At 40.2% G+C, this 23,279-nt stretch overlaps 1 protein-coding gene and 1 pseudogene across 5 annotated transcripts in view; both read left to right on the top strand.

Moving 5' to 3' along the window:
• Positions 1–23,279, top strand: part of EHBP1 (EH domain binding protein 1) — a 256,389-nt gene that overhangs the window by 45,153 nt on the left and 187,957 nt on the right. For all 4 annotated transcript variants that reach the window (XM_080916906.1, XM_080916905.1, XM_080916904.1 and 1 more), the window contains exon 5: positions 234–287. In XM_080916906.1, coding sequence (XP_080773032.1) covers positions 234–287 — 54 coding nt within the window. The remainder of the gene's footprint in view (positions 1–233; positions 288–23,279) is intronic.
• LOC308424727 (peptidyl-prolyl cis-trans isomerase A-like) lies at positions 5,329–5,819 on the top strand (annotated as a pseudogene). The gene has a single exon. The product of its transcript is annotated as a peptidyl-prolyl cis-trans isomerase A-like (transcript).

The raw sequence follows: 23,279 nt of genomic DNA, 5'->3' as shown, positions 1-23,279 counted from the left end.
ACTAGGTCTCTTTTTGTCTCATATATGGAGATCTGGGAGAGGTGTCAACAAAAGCCAACTTTATTAATATAACATAATGACTTAGATTTAGGAAAATTAATTTTTTAAAGGATATTTTGCTCCTTTAAAAAAGTTAGTAAAACTACAAGCAAGCCAATTTGTATTTTCTTGATTGTATTGATTGGATTACAGATATATTCTTTCTTACTTTCCATAATTTCCTTTTGTTGTAGGATCCTCATGCAGAAGAATTTGAAGACAAAGAGTGGACATTCGTCATTGAGAATGTAAGCTAATGACAGACTTCTCCTGTTTATTATTTTTAACCTTACTATATTATTTAAGTACTATTTGGTCATGGGAGAAATGTTACTTTATGAAACCTTACCAGGGAATTTGTAGGTTTTGGAAGTTATCAATAATAATTGCTTGTAAAATATTTCTGAAAAAACTGTAAAAGTCTTTACTGACAAACTGTATATGTACTATCTGTATTTTGTTTAAGGCCTGAGGACAGCTATCTACTTGTTTTCTTTATCCCTTCAGCACCCAGCTTGGTATTTTTTATATAGAATCCCAGTAGGTAACAGGTATATAGTGGTGTTAAACCAATGCTTTCTAACTAAAATAGGCAATGAAAATATGACTAAGAGCATAAGCCTGGCGGGAGGAGCTGGAGAAATGGCTCATTGGTTAAAAGCATTTGCTATTCTCAGAAGACTAGAGTTGGGTTCAAACATTGGATGTCTATAACTTCAGCTCCAGGGTATTTGATACCCTTTAAATGAATATAAGACACACACACACACACACACACACACACACACACACACACACACACACACACATACACACACACACTCTGAATGATTGAGGACATGCACGCACGCACGCAGGAACAGACTTGGTTCCTCAGCTTTTGAACTATTGGGCAGACTGAAGATCTCAGCTACTGTGACGTCCTCTTCATCACTCCTCCGAACTCTAAGACCTATATGTGACCTGCTGATGACAGTCTCTGTATCCTGTTCCTTTCTTCTATGCTTGACCTCACTTTATGGCTCAGTGTTAAAGGAAATGTAAGCTTTTCCAGCTGTAACTTGGACCACTTTTAGGTTTGAAGTGTTGGGAAGAGAGGGAGCAAGATGAAATATCAGGTGCAAACACAGCTGGGGAGTTCTGCTGGCTAATCGGAGCCATTACCAGCATGTCCAAGTCTCACGCATATCAACAATATTGGCAGTTTTGTAGGAATAGATCTGAGCATAAATTATACTTGGAAGAAAAGCAAACTCAGACTTAAGGTAGACTAGAAAGCTAGCATACTCCTATCATATGGAGAAATCTACAGTGGATGACCTTCCATGCCTCATGGCTCCTCTGTGCATTTGAAACCTTTTAATTTGATAGGCTGTAGACTTAGTGAGTTTACATTCGAACTACTTAATGGTGGAAGTTTGTTAAAACCAGTTTTATATTTGTGTGGGAAGGTGTTCTCATTATTCAATCTTAGGATAAAGAAACAGTATTTCCACACTTCTGAAAATCAGGTTATAAACTATTGTATCAAAGGCTCAAGGTTTTTTTTTTTTTTTTTTTAAGGAAAACTATATGACATTACTAGATTTGACTACTGTAAAAGGTATTTTAAAGATCAGCAGAGGTACATTTTAATACAAAATAATTTAAGTCCAGAAATAATATTTTGCCCATTTACCTTTAATCCAAATAGCTGAAATTGCTAAAGTCATTGCGTGTGTGTGTGTGTGGGGGGGGGGTGAGGGGGGGAGAAGAGCCGTGAGGCATGCTGGCTGGGGGGGAGGGGGAGAAGAGCAGTAAGGCATGCTGGCTGGCTTTCCCTTCCTCCAAATGTCATTTCATTAAGTCCGTACACTGTTTTCAACTGCTCTTATCATCTAGCTCATCAAACAGAGTTTTTAAACCAAAATATCTGTAGAAATTAATTTTTATGGTGTAAACACATTGTTGTAAAATATACCTGGTAATGTGGTTCAGAGAAATTAACTTTTATAGACCAAACTCTAGGTTTTCAAATTTGTAGTGAATGAAACACTTGAAGGAATTATATTTTAGGTGTGTGCATGCACACTCACATGCATGATGAGTCATGTATGTAGGTAGAGGACAGTGTCCATGTTGTTCCTTGGATGCTTTCCATCTTGTGTGTGAGACTAGGCTTTCTCACCAAAAGCTATGTTGGCTGGACAGACCCTCAGAAGGGTCTGCCTCTCCTGCCCCATCACTGCCATTTTGCATGGGTTTTAGGATCAAACTCAAAGTTCTCATATTCGAGCTGTTTCCATGGTCTCCCATACCCTTTTAGTTTGAGATGGAGTCTTGATATGTGGCCCAGGCTGTCTTGGAGTTCCTAGGCACATAACCCTTTTGCCCCAGCCTCCCTAAGTAGACAGGTCTATGGGCTTTAGGGTAGCATCTTTTCATTATATATGTCATTGTTGTTTATGAAGCGAACTGTAGATATTGTTGAACATTCCTTTTTGTGAATTCTTGAGTACAATTCTCTGCTGCCACCTCCACCCTACGCCTCCCATCCCGGAATTGTTTCTGTAGTAGTTTCCAATTCCATTCCAGATTGGAAAATAAGGAAAAGAAAATTGAGTTATGCTATAAAAGAGATTCTCATTTAAAGGAAGACATTAATTTGCTTTTATAACCAAAACATAATATATTAGTCATGAATATTAAGGAAAATAATGTTTGTTTTTAGAGCTTAAAAAAGTGGTCAAAACCTTAATATGGAGGACTGGGGATATGGCTCAAGTAGGGTTATAACCTGGTGTGTGGAGGGCCGGGTTCAATGCTAGCACACTAGAACAATGGCCTAATGGAGACAGAGTTTGCTGGCACGTGCCTGGAATCCTGGCATTCAGGAGGTGAAGTAGGAGGATTAAATTCGAAGTCAGCCTTGGTGTCATAGCAAGTACAAGGCCAGCCAGAGCTTCGTAGTAAGAGCTGGTGCAGAGAAGCGAGGTCTCGGGACAGCTCAGGACAGCACTGGAGTTCTTGGCCAGCATGTGGAAGACCTCGGGCTCTGATTTCTAATACCACAGTTGGGAGCGAAAATGAAATGTAGATATTTGATAAGCTAACTGGAGAAAAAGAAAAATTAACAAATGCACAAAGTGATAATTTGCAAGCTCTCAGTAAAGATGATGACATCACTTATAATGCTTACTGTGAGCAACATGGTGGGAAATAACATTTCTTTGGATAAATTTGTTATGGTTGTATTGTGTTGACTTTACCTGTCTTTATAACAGCATTTTATTTTGTTCTTGTTTGTGAAAAGATGGTTGTGAGGGACTAGAAAGATGGCTCACTTCTTGAGAGAACTCACTGTGTAACTGTGAATTCCTGAGTTCAGATCCCATAGCCTGTGTAACAAAAAGGGTGGGGCCTGCGTGTACCGTCCCTATGCCTCCAGCTCCCTAGGGGTCAGAGACAGAAGGGGGTCTGGGGCTGATGGCTGCTCTCCAAGTGAGAGAAAGAAATGAAAGAGGCCAACTGCCAGATTCAGGGAGAGACTCTGCCACAAAAAGTATGGTCAAGAGTGAGAGAAAGATGCCTGCTACCCTCTTCTGCCCTCCATGTGTACCTGTTTTTATTCACTGGCACACACTCCATACATAAACACATGTACTACACATAAACACAAACACACACCACACATAAACACAGGCATGCATGTGTGCGTACATACACATGCAACCAATTGTGAATTTTGATCTGCTTTCCAGTATAATGTGCTTATTTTTTAAAAGCTCTATTGTGTGCATACTATTAGGTATATAGTTACTACCCTCTAGAAGTCTTGTGAAATTGCTATATTCTTAATGCTTGAGAAAGGACATACAATATATATATATATGTATATATGGCTGAAATGTTTTTAATCAATTATTTGATAAGAATACACTGTGTGTGTGTGTGTGTGTGTGTGTGTGTGCGCGCGCGCGTGCGCTCGTGCGCATATGTGCATATCCATGGTAGTTTCTGTCGATGCATATGTGCATTCATGGTCATGTGCACTTGTGTGCATGTGTATGAGGGCTAGAGGTTGGTGGCAGGTATCTTCAGCTACTCTCTACTTTATATTTAAAGCAGGGTCTCTCACTTGAACTTAGAGCTCACAGACAGCTTTCTCAGAGCCTCTGCCTCTGCTTCCTGAGTTCTGGGATTATAGGTGGGCATTCTGTTGGGTGCTGGGGATCAGAACTACAGCCCATACTTGAAGAGCAGATGCTTTATCTGTTGAGCCATCTTGCCAGCCCAAGAATTAGGACAACTATCATAAATTATGAACCACCTAATGCCAAGGAATGTCATGTAAAACTAAACCTGGAACACAGTGCCGTATGCTCCCTGGGGAGACAGACTAGAAATTAGCCAATCATCTGTTTCAGTGGTTAAGACCGTTTTAAATAGTCAAAATAGATTTGAGACTCTTTTTACTTCTTTTTTACCTATGCAGATGTTTCAACTCTATCCAAGTGTGTTAACTGTTTCCACAGGCTCTGGAAAGTTCAGACTCACTTTTAAAACTCCCTTGGTTAAGTGAATTTGAGTCTAACACAGGCAACCTTTTTCCTACTTAACCTGTCTGTCCACTCCATCATTGCTTTATTATGATAAAGTAACTTTCCAGCACATCATTACTGAAGGGGTCGATGGATCAATAATCATAGCTCACCCTGGTGCAGCACCCCACGCCGTACTGAACGTAAGGAAGGCTCCTATCAGCAGCATCCTATAACTGCACTGAAGTGGACAGTGTGAGGACACCAGGCTATCCCAGGGGCAGCTCTGCTGGGCAGTGGCTACTTCCTTTACATGGCTCCCTTTATTTTCCATTGTCTCTGTAAAACCACTTTTTGTTTGTTTTTCAAAACAAAGTTTCTCTGTGTATCCCTAGTTGTCCTGAAAACTTTCTGTAGACCAGGCTGACCTGGAAGCCAGTGTTCCGGTTAGAGGCGTGTAGCCCAGTAAATCAGCGTGTTTGAATGTTGCCAGTGTGATTGATAGGTCAGGCTCTGGCCTGCCCAGTTCTGTTTCACAAGCGAGTTCTTGAACCCCTCTAAGATTCATAAGGTTCATGGCTTGAACGGCTAAGGCTTTTCAGTGCTTTGGTTTGTTAGTGGAATTATATAACTAGGTACATCATACACTGGCGAAGTAGTCTCTTGGAAAGATGATATTATGCTTTAGGAAGAATTTATAAAAATGAGTTAAAAATCACAATCAAGGCTTTGCAGACGCCGCTGTCATTTTTCGCCTCTTGCTGCAGTCATGCTCAACCCCACCGTGTTCTTCGACATCATGGCGGATGGCGAGCCCTTGGGCTGCGTCTCCTTTGAGCTGTTTGCAGACAAAGTTCCAAAGACAGCAGAAAACTTTCGTGCTCTGAGCACTGGAGAGAAAGGATTTGGCTATAAGGGTTCCTCCTTTCACAGAATTATTCCAGGATTCATGTGCCAGGGTGGTGACTTTACACGTCATAATGGCCCTGGCGGCAGGTCCATCTATGGAGAGGAATTTGAGGATGAGAACTTCATCCTGAAGCACACAGGTCCCGGCATCTTGTCCATGGCCAATGCTGGACCAAACACAAATGGTTCCCAGTTTTTATCTGCACTGCCGAGACTGAGTGGCTGGAGGGCTGCATGTGGTCTCTGGGAAGGTGAGAGAAGGCATGAGCATGTGGAAGCCATGGAGCGTTTGGGTCCAGGGATGGCAAGACCAGCAAGAGGATCACCATTTCCGACTGTGGACAGCTCTAATTTCTTTTGATTTGCGGGCATTTTACCCATCAAACCATTCCTTCTGTAGCTCAGGAGAGCGCCCCCACCCCATCTGCTCCCAATATCCTATAATCTCTGCTCTCACTGAAGTTCTTTGGGTTCTGTATTTTTCTCATTCCCCTTAAAGTCTAGCTGGATTGCAAAGTTAAGTTTATGATTATGAATAAAAACTAAATAAGAAAAAAATCACAGTCAAATCTGGAGTCAAATCTTACACGTATAAAAGATAGAAAAAACTAGACTGAGAACATTTTTGGATTCACAATACATTTCTGTTGTCTTTGTTTCACTTAAAATAAATTAAAATTCACTAATGTTGCATTGTGGGTGTTGGTTATGTTTAGGAAACAAAAAGTTAACAAAACTAAGCTTAAGAAACCATGAAAACCACTAGTGATGTCCAATAATAGGTATTAAACACAATTAACTTTGTTATCAGATCAGCATTCTTTTATTGCCCAGTTCCCTCTTCTAGTCAGATTGCTTAAGAGAGATTCTGTAGCAAACATGTAATAACCAAGCTCATCTCATGGGCCATCTGTAACTAGGCGATTACCAGCCTGATCTTAGACCCAGCACCAGTAAGTTTGCTCTACGTAACATCTAATGAGGCATTTCTAACTTTGAAATTAATACACGGAGTGGTATTCATTCTTGTGTTCAGCAGTAAGTATTCACGGACCATGTAGTGCGTTACACTGTTCAGGCACTGAAACTAAAGCGGTCTGTGAAGCAGGTAGAAGAGCTCTTTCTCATTCTTCTAAGGTGGAGAGAAAGCATAAAACTTAGTGAAACATGTAGTGTGATCACAAGAAACATGTTAAACATAAATATATAGTATGTTGTGTTAATGAATCTCATTTTTAAAGGCCTCCAAAAAGAATCAGTTTTCTTATCAATTAAAATATTTTAATAAGAAAGCTGTTATGTTTTGTAAGATGGGAAAATTTAGCAATTTGGGAATTGTTGCACAAATCTTTTCCTGAGTTGTAGCTCCCCCTTGTGGTGAGTTATAGGATTGACTGGACTGGAGAAAACGTTATTTCTGTAGGTATCATGAAGCATCTCTGTCTATGCATTACCTTACATTTCAAATTACACCAACATTTTATATAAAATTTTAGTGAAGGAAAGTGCTAAATTCTACTGTAAAGTATGGATTTTGTTTGCAGGTCAGTTAGTACACTTTTCTGATACTGGAAGTCAGTATCAGAAAAAGAAACAAAAAAAAAAATCCTTTGACTTTGAAAGTATTTCAAGACTTAATGAGATTTTACAGTAGTAACAATGAGAATGGTTTCTCTTTTGTTGTTGCTTTAAGTTTTTTGAAACAGTCTGCCAGTTTACATTTTAGTCTGACCTTGAACTCATGGCAATCCTCCTGTCTAGTTTCCTTCCTGCATGAGGAAATTCCAGGTATAGGGTACCATTCCTCGTTATAAAATTAAACTTTTACTAGACACTAACTTTCCCAATAAAACAAAGAAGTCTCATATATATCACCTTCACAGGTCTACCGGGAACGTCCACTGTATCAGGCGCTATGTGGACTACTTTATGCACACATCTCGTTTTCCTGTTGCAGTAGGTTATGTGTTCGACAAGTTTAAAATTATTGACACATAGAGAGGGTGAAGAATCTGATAAGAGTTGGGTAATTAACACGTCACGATTCCATTCAGTCTTATTTCCTCCAGGGCCTTTTCCTTAATGCCTGATGCAGCTACTGCCTCCCTGAATGAGGGAGGGGAAAGGTAATTTGGGGTGGGGGTGGGGCATTTCATTTGGTAAAATGTTGGCTGTGTAGATGTGAGGATCTAGCACCTGAGTTTGGATTCCTAGAACCATGTGTACATTGGGTGGGCAGCTTGTGCCTGGTGCCCAGTGCCTGTCTGACCACTGGAGCTCTGGACCGTCTGCCTACTTGGACTGTGAGCACTGCCTTTCAGGGAGAACCTTGTTGTTGATCTCTGGCCTCCACAGGCATGCATATGAATGCATACCATAAACACCTATCTGCATGCAAAGACATGTATGTGCATACCATATACACCTATCTGCATACAAACACACTACAATAAGTACAATTGAAGAATCAGGACCTTTTAATTGGCCATCTTTAGCAGTAATCTGTGAGGAAGTCTATATATTAGATTTTTAAAAGGTAGGCCTTTAATATTTATATTAGATCCAGAAGCTATTTGGAGTAATTACTTGGCTGCTATTAGACATTGTGAAATGGAGTTTTGGGATTTATTACTCATCGAAATTCATTTTCCTTGAGGTAAGCTTTTAAAATGTAAATCGAGGTTGATTTTATTTCTGTCACAAGAATCCCTGTGTTGTCTGAGTTTGGTTCCTGGGACTGGGAAACTGCTGTGTGTAAGCAAACCTTCACAGGCAGGGCTCCCACGAACGTGTGGCAGTACACACATGATGTAAGTTGTTTTTGTTGCTGTCATTTGAGACAGGGTCTCTGTATATGGCCACTATATAGATCAGGCTGGCATTTCCTCCTGAATGCCGGGGTCGAAGGCCTGCGCCACCATGCCCAGCTTGTGATGTAATTTGTATAGTGTCTGTGTATTCAGTTAAAATGCTGGGGCTGTTGTTTCCTATGTAGGCTATTAGAGATTAGAAAAAAACATATAAAGCATCTGACCTTCTGTGAAAGGGGTGTGTGTGTGTGTGTGTGTGTGTGTGTGTAGGCACACACACGTACATACACACACATACACACAAGATTTTCTTCGGAGCTTGAAAAGCGAAAAAACTAGATTTCTAAATTAATAATTTCAAATTTAAAAATTTCTGCTTTTATTTATGTGTTCCATCATTTCTAGGCCTTACCTTTAACCTAGAGAGTGAACAGTCTCACTAAGATTCTCACCTTTTGGTTATATCTGTCTCCTTATAGATTAAGAAGTGGCTTCTGAAGTCACTGAGCCTAGCACTGTGCCTTTGTGTGTAACTGTTACAATACAACACACTGACAAGCTTCAAAACAGGACACAGAATTGTCTTCATGTGGGTCATCTGCAACTCATTTATCTGTTCTTAGTGTGATGAAAAATGTCTAATTCAGGCCAGTGTTTCCATTGCTAATCTGTGATTAGTGCTTTGACAGGGCACTTTTTATAAAATAACTTTCTGGACACTTTTTAATGACCCAACTAAATTCAGATATAATATACTTGAACATACAAGTTTTAGTTTTAGATAGCTAAGTGTGTATTCTTTTGAAGTCACTGGTTTTTGACTGAACTGAAAACAATGTACATTGATAAACTAATCTAGGTTGAATTCACTCATTTAACACATGCTTTCTTTGCACCCAGACGTTTTCACCAGTTGTGGGATTTCTGCTTTTCCCTGATACTTCTTTTTCTGTGAAATTGGGACAGTCAGACATTTCCAGTGCCTCGCTGTGAACTCTTAGTAATAGAAGCCTTGTGTTTGATGACATAGTGCCGCTCGCTCTCAAGCAGCTAATGAGGGTCTAGATAGGAGATTGCAGGCAAATTACCCATGAGTGCTAATGGAGAAGCCAGGGAAGACTTCCTGGAGTGACTACAGAGTTTAGCTTTCAAGGAAAAAAAATAGTTAGGTAAGAGACATTCTAAGTAGGGGGAAGAAGATTCAGCAAAGAAAGGGCAAAAGTCTAGAAGGGAAAAGAGAATGAGTAGAAAAGAAAAGCATTTGAGAGAAAGCAAGAGCTCTCTAAGTAGTGATCAACAGACACCTACTCCATCTCTGTGTGAAACTCTTAACCCAGTGAGATCAGTAGCAGGCATGTAATTAACCAGGCTGTGTCCGCCGTGGATCAGTGGGAACCACAGATGGTCCTTGACGCTGTGACCAGTAAGATGGGCAGTTTGGCTCCTTAATGCTGTGTTTGTGTTTGTTTTAGCTGCAGTTTTTCTGGTGTTATCTCTTGAAGCTTTTTTTAATGGATGGAATGGAATATTAATTATGGCTTTACTGCAGCCTTGGTTCTGAACACACAACATGCACACATTGATGTTCATGCATCATTCTGCGCTGTGCCATCCTGTGCTGCCCAGAGCACCTCTGGATTGCAGTGTTTTTACTGTTACAACATTTACTGCTTCTAATGGAGCATAATAGCATAATTACAGAAAACATTTTTAATATTTTTCTAACATCATCCTTAGTATGAAATATCAAATTAGTATACCTTTGAATTACATTTTACCTAGGATATTTTATTTTAAACAATGTTGCTGGAGTTTCCAACCTGAGTTTTATTAAAATTTTTTTTTCACTGACTTTTCCTTGGAATTTCCAACAATATTTGAAATGATTATATATATTTTCATCTTTTGCTCTGCATATTTGTGTGAGGTAGTGTTCTCAATATTAGCAAGAATAAATCAAAATATCTTTTTAACTTTGAAAAATATTGAAGATGCTTTTACATCCTGTAGTATAAATTATTCAGCCAGCTTAATTTTTATTTTATAGGCAAACATGCATATCAGTCTTATTAGTATTTAAATTTGCTTTACTCTTTAGTATATAATAAAATCAAATGTATTTCAGAGTCTTTAAAAGAAAAAAAATGTAATGGTTTATTCCCAGTTAATGTTTGATTTGTATACCTAGTTTTGTATGCCTACATTCCTGAGGTCATCCAAAATTTTCTTGTGTAAAAAGGGCAAATGGTCAAAAAGTTTGAGAAACTTTGTCCCAGCTTAGCTGTCCGTAGGCCAAGCCAGCGGCCCCTCCCAGTTTTCTTTGCTTTACCAAACTGTGAAAATGAATCTTGAAAACTGTAGCTTCTCAGTCTCCTCTGTGCAGACAAGGCTGGCAAGTCGCTGGCGTGCGCAAGTGGTCCACATGTAAGTAAACTTGTGTTGCTGTTGCGAATCTTCCGTTAAGTTGATCGCTCTGACTGAAAGTTCAAACTTAGCCATTTTGAATCATTAGAAGTGATCTGGTACTGCTAACCAAGGGGGAGTTGGAGAGTTGCTTCTGTTCTTACTTCTCCACAGGAAAAGATGGCCGAATTAGAAGCAGCAAAGCTTTCTCGTAACTGTCACCATGAAATCTGCGTTTAGAATAGAAGCTTGTCCTTGACACCCGGGCTTTTCTGGGCTTCTAATGTCAGCGTTCTGTCTGTGACTGTGTGTGTGGTGACAGCAGGTAGAAGAGAGAACATGTCCAGGAGTTGCATGGAGCTTTGTGATCCAGCTTCTCTGCTTTTGGTTAGGCTTCAGTCAGAGCCCATGTCTGCATTCCCCTGTCCTCAGGCTTCCTGTTTTGCATGTGTGGTATGTGTGTTGGTGCGTGTGGCAGCAGAGTTTATGCCAGCTATCATCTTCAGTCACGTCTGCCTCATGTACTAAGGCACAGAGTCTTCCATTGGAACCAGAGCTTGCTGGCTTGGCGAGTTGAGGTAGCCTTTCTCCTGTCATCCCATCTTTGCTCTCCAAAGGCTAGAGTGACACATGGGCCACCTAACATTGGCCTCTATCAGGAGAGGCCACCACGCACTGACGGAGCAATCTTTCCCACACCCACCTCCACTCTTGGAGAAAAGGTGCTTTTTAAAGAAATGGTTTTTAGCCTTAGGGTTCCTTTGAGAGGATGAGCTCATGAGTCAGAATGAGTTCACACTTGAGCCTGTTAGAACTCCAAGAAACTGCACACCTCCGTCTGCTTGTTTCTGTTTCACCTTCTCCAGTTTGCTTTTCCATGATATAGAAAAACGAAAGACTGTACGTACTAATCAGGTAATATGATGTTTTGATGCATGCATGCATTATATGTTGTTTAATTAGATTAACTAGATCTGCCTAAACATCATTCTTTGTGGTATTTTTCCAATCCTTGCTGCTGGCTTTTGCAGTGCACATTCTTGTCTCTGTGGCCAGCCTGTGGCCCAGGAGCACTCTAGGCCCTCTTGTCCCTGTGTAACTGTGACTGTGAACCGTGTGACCAGCCAGTTCTGCTTCTAGCTTTCCGCCTTCCTCCTGTCTACTGTTCATCTTTGTGAGTTGTTTACTAGCCCTGTTAGGTTGTAATGATGGAAATAAAATTTCCATTTCAGACCCCACACTCCAAAATTGCTGATGTGGAAAGTGAGCGTCAGAAGTGAATTGTGTCATATTTTCTTACATCATAAAAGGTCATTAAAATAGTAACTGAGAAATGCATACCGTATCATATAATTCATGTATCAGTTTAATATGTAAAGTCCACGAGGTAACAGCTCATCGATGCTTGCAGCCGTAAGGCACCATTTTTATGAGACTGAGCACTACCTCTGTGCTAAAGAGAGGGGGAAGAGTATGAGATAGGCGTTTATGGAGGGGAAATTGGGAAAGGGGATAACATTTGAAATGTAAATAAAATATATCCAATAAGAAAAGGGAAAAAATTAAAAAAACTTATTATATCATTACTGTGACATGCATGATGAATAAAGACGGAAAGGGAAGAGTGATGTGTGTGCATGTGAGCATGTGCTTATGTGCACTTTTTTGTTAGTTTCAAGGCAGGGTTTCTCTCGGTGTTCCTGGCAGGATTTCTCTGGGCTTCCCTGGCCCAGGCTGACCTTGAACTCAGAGATCTCCTTGCCTCAGACTCTCAAGTGCTGGGCCTAGAGGTGTGAGCCATGGGTATGTAGCATGTGAGATTCAGAGTTTGACATCTCGTATCTTTTTTCAGTAATGTTCTCAAACCTGTTGAAAAGTGTCTTTCATTGAATGGAAAGCTCACTGTTTTGGCTACACCAGCTTTCCCATTGGCACCTCAACCAGAAGCCATGTGCTTGCTACGGAGAGCCTTAAGGCACCTGGTGAGGGACAGGGCCACTCTCCTGTGCCCACAAACATCAACAGCATCAGTGTGGCTTCAGGCTGTAGTCCCACATCCAGGTCCCAAACTCTGAAGCCACTTCTGCATTCCCTGACTCAGTCATTGTTTATTGAGCTGAGTTTGGAATATGTACTATTATAAACTAATGTCAAAGACAGAGGAAAACTATCTTTCCTTAAAGTTGTTTGAGAGACACAGTCATATGCTAACGGTATGATTTAAAGTTAGGTGTCTTAATGTCGACTGAAATAAAAAACATTTAGATACAGCCTAGCATGTGCCTGGAGGATTGTAGTAGCTTCTTCCTTGAGCTGGAGTTCCAAGCAGTTATGAGCTATGTGATATGGTGCTGGGAACTGCACTCCAGTCCTTGGCAAGGGCAGCATGTTCCAAGCCCACTTCTAGGCCCTTTTCAGATTATTTTGACCGTGACTCTAAATAAAAAGGCATTGCCAGGCCCTATGGCATAGCCCTGTGTTCTCAGCTACTTGGGAGGCCAAGATTCGAGGCTAGTCCGAGCGGCTTGATAGACGGTCTCAGAATGGAAAGGAAAAGAGGGCCTAAGGGAAGCAGTGGCACAGGACTGCTCTGTTAGCATGGCTGAGTCCTTAGGCTTAATTACCAGTGCAATGGTTAATCTCAGTTTTAAGTGTATGAGATCCAGCTGGCCAGGGAGATGGGTCTCTAGGCATGCTTATAGGAGACTGTCTTTAAAGAAAAAAAAAAGGGTTACTTTTTTGTGGGGGAGCACTAGGTAGATTTGACTGGTTTGTAACTCGGTCTCAATTTCACAGATAACTCGTGAATGTGTGTGTGTGAGAGAGAGAGAGGGAGAGGGAGAGGGAGAGGGAGAGGGAGAGGGAGAGGGAGAGAGAGAGAGAGAGAGAGAGAGAGAGAGAGAGAGAGAGAGAGAGAGAGAGAGAGAGAGAGAGAGAGAGAGAGAGAGAGAAAGAGACTATTTGATTAGGGCTATTGAGCTGGGAAGACCCATCAACAGTGGGTGGAACCATTGCCTGGGCTGTAATCTCAGACTGTATACAAAGCCAAAAAAGAAGTTGAGCACTACTGATTCCTCATCCTCTGCTTCTGAAGTGTCTGCTGCTAGGCATTTGCCCTGGTATTGGCTGTACTGTGGAACTGTGAGCTAACGTAAACCCTGCCTCCTATAAGTTGCTTCGTTTGCCCTCTCCAAATAACATGAAACAAAAAGAGGATGAACATCATTTTGAAGAAAAAGAGCCCCAATTTCTAAGCTGTGACTCTGATAGCAGGCTGCTTGTTAGTGTTTAGGGTGCCACGTGTAATGTCTCCAGTAACAGTGGCTATTTGACAGCCATATCCTAGGGGACGGGTCAGGCAGGATGCTGTGTTTTTATTTTAGAGAGTATGTGCCATTGCTGATTTTCAAAAGTAAGTCCTATTGATCTAGCAGTGAATTTTAGTAGAATTATTTAGTTCTCAGTGCTGCTGTTCTGCTTGAATTGTGGTTAATATCATTTGATAAGATTTTGGACTGAGTATTAATCCTAACCATGACTCTGAAGTTGTACATTGTAAGTGTAATATGCAGGAAAGCAATTGGAAGGATAGAAAATAGAGTAAAAATTAATGTGGAGAGTTCCTCCCTGCCTTCCTTCATGTATTCTTCCAAAGCAGAATGGCACAGCTTGTCTGTGAGGAAGAAAATCTTCCTGGAACCTCATTTGGTGTAATGCTGTCGAGAATATTATAGCCACTTGATGGCACCCTTTGATTTGGTACCAACCTCATTAGCAGTAGCTCAGTTCAGGGTATGGTATTTGCAATGAAATAGCACATAAGAGCTAAAGAGACTGCAAGGTATCTGGTTAACGTAGAGATGAAATGAAGGCAACAGCAAGGCTAAGCTTCTCTGACCCTTCATGAGAGAATAGATGAAAAAAGGAAGAATAAGCTATTGTGCCAAAGGGAGATGATGAAATTCAAGATTCACACACATCATCTTGGGCTCAGCCTCTGAAATGTTAATCCCTAGGTAGAATTATTTGAGCTATAGATTGCAATTTATCATCAAAATAGCAGTGTCAGACAATACTTTTTTTATATGTGTGATGTTTAGAACTATCTAATTTTAATATAGACTGATTCACAGAGCACTGGTAATATTTAAGTAGCAACTCTTTAAGGTTGTGATGGGGACACAGTGTGGTGGGTTTCTTTATTTCGGAACGCCATGTTTTCAGAGGGAGGCTTGGAGGAGGAGCCGCATGTTTTCCTTTTCATGGTGGCTTGTTTTGGTGCCAGAAGGAAAAGATTATTAGGGAATGCCTATTGCTCAGTGGTTAGAATTGCTGTTGTTCATTGCATACTAAGGGCATTTTACAGAACAATTGAGTTCTGACTGTGGAAATCCTAGGGTTGGTTTTAAGAATACATCTGCACTTTCCTAATATTGGTAGGGGTCTTACTCAAACAATTTAGTGGGACCAGTAGAGAGTGTTGTTGTGTTTGTTATGCTTAATTCTTTAAGACTGAACTCTCCCATTTTAGAAACCCGAACTCTGTGAGATGGTTAGGAGCTGCACATATCCCGTTGATCAGCCACTCAGACATAATGCCGCTGTAAAGAAGTCTGCCTGGAGGGCCAAGCTCCTGTGCGGCCCAGTGGACACTCTCCTTCCAACTTCAGTGTGCTTACTTGCCAGAGACTGCTTTTGTCTTCCTCTAATTAGGAAAAACAGTTGTTTTCCTATTCAGAAATGATTTATTACTTTGCATGTTGTGCACTTACTTGTGCAGTAGCAGCAGCTTTGACTTCTAAATGAAACATCTGAACCTTCATTACTCACAGCAGATGCTGCAGGCCTGCTGTGGCCTCTGGGGGTGTTAGGTATACTGCAGATCTGTAAGATACCGCTTGGCTTGCTTATACATGGGTAAGTCTGTCTTGCTCTACTTTGGCTATGATGGGAAAAATATTTGATTTAATGGAGATAAGAAGAAAGTGGAAGGATCTGTTGTGAAAAATATCTGTCTTGTGAAGATGGCTTGAATTTGCCAGCTATGTGCATTTATTTATTTCTTCCTTCCTTTTTCCTGCCTCCTCCTTCTCTCCTTCCCTTCCATTCTTTCTCTTTTGTTTCTCAGTCTTGGGGAGCAAACCTGGTTCTATACATGTAAGTGAACCCTCAACCACTGAGCTGTATCTCTGGCAGCAATCTTCTTTGATTGATCATAAAGAGTTAAGCCTAAGATCCTAAGTCATCTCTATAGGGACTAAAATTTACGCATGTTTGAAGAATTTAACTATCTGTCCTTTACCACATCTAATTATTTAAAAAAGATAGTACGGGGTGATCCTGTGCTCACATTATAAAAGTGCTCTAGGAGACGGACTTGTGTCAGTAAAGGTTTCGGAATATACACTGGAGAGACAACATAAGTGTATGTGTACGTGTGTGTGTGTGTGTGTGTGTGTGTATGCTGTGTTTGTGTCTGTGGTTTGTCTATGTGTGTAGTGTGTATATCTGATATATGTGTGTGTGCATGTGTGGTATGTGTATGTGGATGTGTATATAGGTGCATGATGTATATATGTTCAAGTATGATGTGTATGCACATATATGTGTATATGTATGTGATGTATATGATGTGTATATATGTGTGTGAGGTGTGTGTGTGTGATGTGTGTGTGCTTAAGTGAGTTTGTGTGTGTGCTCATGTGCATGCATGTGTGTTGAGAAAGCCAACAGGTTTTTTAACCTGATAGGCATATTTAATTATTAGAAAATTGTGTCATGAGTTTCTGTAATTACAGTTGATGTTTTAATTTAAATACTACTGTGAAAGGTGGCAGTAGTTCTAGGTTCTAAGTGTTTAACCATGTATCCTCCTTCAGCTCAAAAGACTGCTCTACTTTCATTTTCTCAGGGCTGTCTTGCAAAGGACAGGCATTGTCTCAGTGTACACTACTGATGTTCACAGGTGTGACCCCGGGCTTTACTCTTAACTCTGCATGATCGTTTTAGAAGACAGCTGCCAAATTCAAGACTGCCATAACCTTTTAAGCATGCCTCCTGGTTCCACACAGAGTGCCAGCGCACACATCTTCAACCCATTGCCTTTTCATAGCCAATGCCAAGTACGGCGTTCCATCCCGGTGCCTTTCAGCACACACAAAACTGGTCAGTGTCCCACTCTCTCCAGTCACCCACCCTAACCCTGACACCTCATGATGCTGTCGCAGATGCCTGCAGGGTAGCTCCAGCAGAAGAAACACAGGACTGTTAAAGCTGCTAGGGAAAGTGCTCTGTGCCCATTCTGTCATGCACCGAGTGTGTTGGTGACCTCAGCTGACTTGGAGAAGGTTTTCCGTAGTTCTGTCTTCTGCACCTTCATAGAATCAAGTAGCCAGGCTGGGGAACAGGTCCAGGTGACTGTCTTCCTTTTTGCTGTAACAACAGAGTGTCTCATTGATGGCTGACCTTTCCCCCCCGTGTCTTGGGACACTGAATTAAAGAAGTGGGGAAAGCCTCTTGGCTTGATCTGCATTGCTGGTTTATCAGCCACAGTCAGCCACAGTCAGCCACAGTCAGCAACAAACAACTTTATCAGCTTGCTAAAAATGCCAAAGTGGAGTTCAGGGACAGTTTGTAGCACAAAGGTTTTTTGTTTGTTTTGCTTTTAAAATAACGTGTGGGTGGCTGGACACTCATTGACAAAAACATACTTTGAAAGAAAGGTGGAGTCCAGTGTCACCTTAATAACTTGTTTCTCCCTTATAATTTTTTTCTTCGAATTTTCTTTACATTGTATGTGTATGTGTGTGCGCGCTCGTGCACATGTGTGGAGGTCAGATGGAAAACTTGAGGAAGTCAGTTCCCTGTACTCTGGGTGCCCAGCCTGCACTGTGAGGCTGTATACTCAGAGCTGCCATTTCCCAGACTGCTCCTCCCTATACAAATGGCATGTGCTTCTTCGTGTGCTTTAACAGTAGAACTTAGGAGTTTATAATTTATAATAGCTTAAGTATGAAGCTTAATTAAAAGAACTATTGTCCCCCCTTGTATGCACTTGTGTTAGGCTGTGGCTTTTCGTGTTCACACACTTCTCTCGCTGGGGTTTCTGCATGTGAGGAAGAGCGTGCTGTGGGTTCTGTTTTAGGGAGGTCGAAATGTTTCACTTTGATGCTTGTTACTTCTCTCTGCTTTACTTTTACAGGCACATTAAATCTTTCTGAATGAGGTACAAATGAATGCCTTTTTATAGACCTTAGTTCTATGCCATCATTAGGCAGGCACAGTCAAATAAATGCCTCCCATGTTCTATCTGAGCACATTGCTTTGAGACAGTAGTACACTGCAAAATAATGCTGTAATGGCCCTGTTTCCTGAATGTTATAGCTCACTGTTGTGCTGTGCTGTAGTTTTAGAGCCTAGTTTCCATGTGTGGACATGGGTTTCTAGATAAGAATAATCAGAATTTGAACTTAAATGAGGCTTAGAAATCATGAAGTTCTCCCTCGTTTTGCTGATAAAGAAGCTAAGGCGCTGTGATTTAGACACCAGCCCAGCTAGCACCCATTTCTTTGTCGCTACTCTGAGGGTCAACTACCAGCTTTAAGTCTTCATATACATCTGATACTCTGGTTTTAGATATTTGCTTCTATATCTCTTTAAATAGAACATAATTCAACTAATTTGGAAAACTAGAAGTTGGTAATTTGTTAGAAGAAAAAGGTATTTTATAGCCAAAGGTTCTTACATATAGATTAATTTTACTGAGGTAGGTTATTTGATGATAGTGTTTTTAACAAAATAATCACAAGACTTAATTAAGCGTGTAGTGACAAAACCTGACCGTCTGTCAGAGCCTGGTGTCCATGATCACCTGTGCATTGTAGCCGCATTAGAGCTCCACCTATAATAAGTGATGCCAATATTGTTTGGAAAATCAGTTTATGGAGTCATGTTACAATTTAGTTTCATTTTAAAATTATAAGATTGCATATTTTAATTTTACAATTATGTGAAAACATTTAACAAATAGCAGCCTATGAAGTCAGTGTTGTTAGTTTTAAATTAAAATTTCTAAGGATAAATTTTTAAATAAGCTTTTTTAAATAGCTATTTGACCATCTTAAGTTTTACTAATTAAAATATATACATTTATGTTTATAATATATTAAAATTATGAAATACAAATATTAAGTCAGGAATGTTTTTAAACAATATTTTGGTGCTTGGTTAAATATGTAAATTAAAAACTGCTTTAAAATAAGGTTAAATTATATATCTGTCTCAGTGTTCAACAGAAAATACTCAGTTCCTGTGATGTTTCTCTGTGCATTGCTAAGTAGTTAAAGTTTGCTCTGGAAGCATTTAGGGTCAGTGTTTCTGATGGCTGTACTGTGCTGGCTTTCTTATCGTAGTCTGTCTAAGCAGCGGGCACTTTGTCGAATATAGGTTAAATTGGGTTGAAGCTGATTTACACATGGTTCTGGTGCTCTGCATCTACTTTTAAAGTATGTCATTTGGTACCATCGTGTAAGTACTGCATATGCTCCTGTCTAAGTCAGCCTCGAGAATAGGACACACATTTTCAGTTCTGTGAGTTACAGAGTGATTGTACCTTAACATGAGATGTGTCCCTGAGAAATCAGAAGCATCTTATAGCCCAGCTCAGTCAGTGGCTTCTATACTCTTCTCATGCATTTGTTCATTTTAAGTGACAAAGCTCCTATGTATAATTTGTGCACTCAGAGTAAAGCTTTTAAAACAGTAGCTGCTCAGAGCGTGCTTATAAAGTGAGTCTGGCACTTATTAGGATACTGTACTTTTAATCTGACTTTAATTTTCCATGTGATAATTTTGTATTTCCCTAATAATTTGAAGCAGCTATGTGTTAAAATTTTTTTTGTCAATTTATGATCTGCAGCAAAACCATTATACATTTATAAATACCCAATAAGTGTCCAGTTTCATTCTTAGTAAACTCAGAGTGACATGTTTAAGCTTTGCTACCTTAAGGTTCTTAGTTTGTGTATCTCAGTAAGGTGTGTGGTATTTGTTTTTGTTTAAACATGTCCGTATATGAGTTTTAGGTTGATGTTCCTATTTAGAAGCATTTACAGTTAGCATTATTTACCTTATTTTAAAATGTGCATCATGTGTGTCCTTTTCAGACTTTTGTGTGTTTACAGAGCTAATGTTTTCTCCTGTGTTTGTTAACACCAACTTTTCAGAGTGGCGCTGTGAGTTATTTCACAAGTGTGAGGGCGTCTGTCTCTGCTGCAGTGACTCTGAGGTTAGAATTCCAGCCAGTGATAGCTTGCCTCAGTGAAAGGCTGGAGGGATTCAGAACCTTAGACAAACCAGTCCCTCACCTGGCTTCTGCAGTGGCCTTGTTCATTCAAGGACATTCTTGTGGCAGATCTCAGTGCAGACATGTCAACAGGTAGATGGGATAAAGTGAAAGTGAGGACTGGGGGGGGACAAAATGAAGTCTAGTTACTGGGAACCAGCAGGGAGGCTGAGAAGGATGCTAAACAGGCAGTGATACTTTGTAAATAATGACTCTGTGTTACATGTGAGCCACTAACAAAAGGGAGACACAAAAGACTGGATTGGCTTGTTTGTTTTTTTATTTTGCATTGGGAGGAAAAAGTAGGAGAGGGGTATAATTTAGATCTGATAGAAAGAACTGAGAGCTGCCAAACGTGCTAGGAAGGAGGGGAAATTCGGGAGAAAGAATCTGCATTGGTTACAGGAAATGCCTGTGAGGTTAGCACTGTGTCTGAAGTTTTGCTTACTGTCATTGTTTTTACAGGTTCATTTGCCCTCTGTATTTCTGATGCTTGCTCCACACCTTGGTTCCATCTTTCATCTCATTCTCTTTGTAAGTTGCTTTCATTAGCAACTTAGGGGTAAAATGGAGATCTGAGAGCTGACTTGGGACCCAGCTGTCTCCTCTGCTCCGGAGTTGGGCTTTCTAGATTGTTTGCACCATTTCCCTACGCATCCTACTTGTCTTTCTTTACTTTGTGTTGGGAGACCGGGCAGCTGAAAGCCTCAAGTCAGCCAGTGTTACTTCCCTCAGATTATTGGTTTTGACTGACTTTAACTTTTAAATCAAGCAGGAATTGCAAGAATCTAAATTGCTTTAACCACTATTTCTTGACGGACAGGCAAAGTAATTTAATTTATAAAATGACTTTATAATAATTACGAAAGGATAGAGAGCATTGACATTTCTTTGTGATGTGTGGTATCACACATCCAGGAGAGTGCTGATTTATAAATGTACATTCTCAGGTCAGCCTGTGTGTCTGGCTTCAGTGTGGCTGTTTAGATACCCTGAGCTTGGGAGAGCTCTTTTGGTAATATAATTATTTTTTATACTATAGGATTTTTTTTTAAAAAAAGATCTTTGTATATTTAAATATTTTAAAATTGTGATTACTTTTGCTGTTTTTAATATAAAATCTTTTTAACACTTTTTAAATCATTCCTACTTTAGGGAATTTAGTTTGTCATCCCATCAAAATAGATAAGTCCACAAAGCGTATTTTGGATAAGTATAATATTTTCATAGTTTCTAAGTTGAATAATCTCTTTACTTCCCACTAAAATGTTTTCTTTGTTGTTTGGGAACCTAAACATAAAAATTTTTAAACCATATGTATTTAAATAAGCAACACTTCATATCTTTTCCTCATAAAGTGAAATATTTCCTTAACACTAATACAACCCTAGTCACTTCTCTGCCAAAGCAAACAGAAGAATGAACGCTTTATTAATCATCCGTAACTAACGTGCATACAGAGAGAAGAAAATCAAATCTGTTTTTGACAAGAACCTTTTGATGGAATTAGGGAGGGGGGAGAGGAGGGGGGCACATTGCTCTGTCTTCTCCTAAAGAGGGACTTCACCTCAGCACGGAAAGACTTTCGTCATTTGTGAACGTAAAGGTTATGTCTTTATTTTCACTGCTACATACAAATGGCAACAAGTCAAAACTTGGAAGAACTTTAAATAAAAGTGGCATGCTCCTGCCTCCTCCCTTCCTTGCAAGTCTAGCTCCACACCTCAGCGGTCTAGCTTTACGTCCCTGCCTGACTCCAGTTCCGGTTCTCTCCTTCGTTCTAGCTCTGCGCCATGTGTATTTAGTGAGTTAGTAACCTCACAGAACGGTTACTGGATTTCTGATTCAGGTTTCACATGCCTGCCTGGAAGCATGTCAAAAAATAAAAATAGGTCATAAGGAGGTGTTCTCTGATGATGATTTCTTCACCCCACCTTCTTCCTTCCTCCGTTGGTCGCCACCAAGCTCGCTTTCTATTGCTCCCAGCCCAGGCTCGCTGTGATCCTGCACCCTCGTTCCACACCCGCTCTCCAACTTCTCCACAGAGTCCTCTTACTCAAATCTACTTTAGGATATATACTTTGATGCTTCTTTGTTATTAGAGTTTATATATAGAGAGAGTCAGACTAGGCAAACATTAGTTTTCTTCTTAAAAATGTAGAAAATTCATAGAAAAAGTGTTGGCTGGATATACTGGTACATACCGATAGCCCTAGTTCTTGAGAGGTTTGGGTACTAACTAGTTTGTAACTCTGAGACCAGCCTGGGCTAACTCAGGGCCCTGTGGGAAGACAAACATCAACAAACCAAGTCTTTATTGGCTCAAGTAATCCCTTCTGTTTTTGCCTTGTTTTTGGTTTTTCCACTGTGGGTCAGTGGTCTTTGATCAAAAGTAGGTTTGCTACCCTTCTTTTATAGGTAGGTACTTGGAATAAGAATTTTGACTTTTAAAAAGCTGAAAGAATAGACAAATAGAACAGACTTGATTTTTCTGTGTAAAAAAAAAAGTACTACCCCTTTCTTTAAAGGACTGCTAGAAGCAACGCAGCAGCGATGAGCTGTGCTGCACTTGTCTGCCCTTCTGCCCCTTCTTGGCTCCTCTGGGCCTGCCTGCTCTGTTCTCGCCATACCGCTTCAACATAATTCATCCCTCCAGCCATCTTTCCCTCGGAGATAATCTCAATTTAAAATGGTAATCAGGATAAAAATGGAACTCAGCATTTAATTTTAGAATGAACCGTTTACTAGAATATATCAATTACTTCAGAGATTCCTGTACTGATTTTAGTCCATTTTAAACAGCTTGTTTGGGGCCCTGCCTGGAAATAATCATGAAACTATGTGACTGTCTAAACCTAAGTCTGTCTTCTCAGCATTTTATGAATTAGGTTTGTTAACTTCTGTCACTCTAAAGTCGTGTGTCTGTAGATAGGCTGGAATATCAGACCTGTAAATAGGAGGTACCCAGAGAAGGTTTGCCCAGCTGTGCTCAGATGAACCGACATCTCCCTCAGTGTAGAATTTCCTGTTTTCTGCCCAGTCAACTACAACATAAAAATGCTCGTGTGTTGACTTCCATCTCTAGTCCACCTTACAGGCGTGCAAGGTTCCACTCTTTCTCAGAATATAAGAAACACTAGACTGATAACTTCCTCTTTGTGGAATATTTATTTTCACATCACTGGATTATTTTTCAAAGGGATCAATATCATTCCTGCTTTTAAATGTTATAAAAATACTGTTTCTTATATGTTA

The sequence above is a fragment of the Micromys minutus genome, assembly GCF_963924665.1.
Source record: "Micromys minutus genome assembly, chromosome: 1".
Lineage (NCBI taxonomy): Eukaryota > Metazoa > Chordata > Mammalia > Rodentia > Muridae > Micromys > Micromys minutus.
This window is presented reverse-complemented; position numbering and strand designations above follow the sequence as displayed.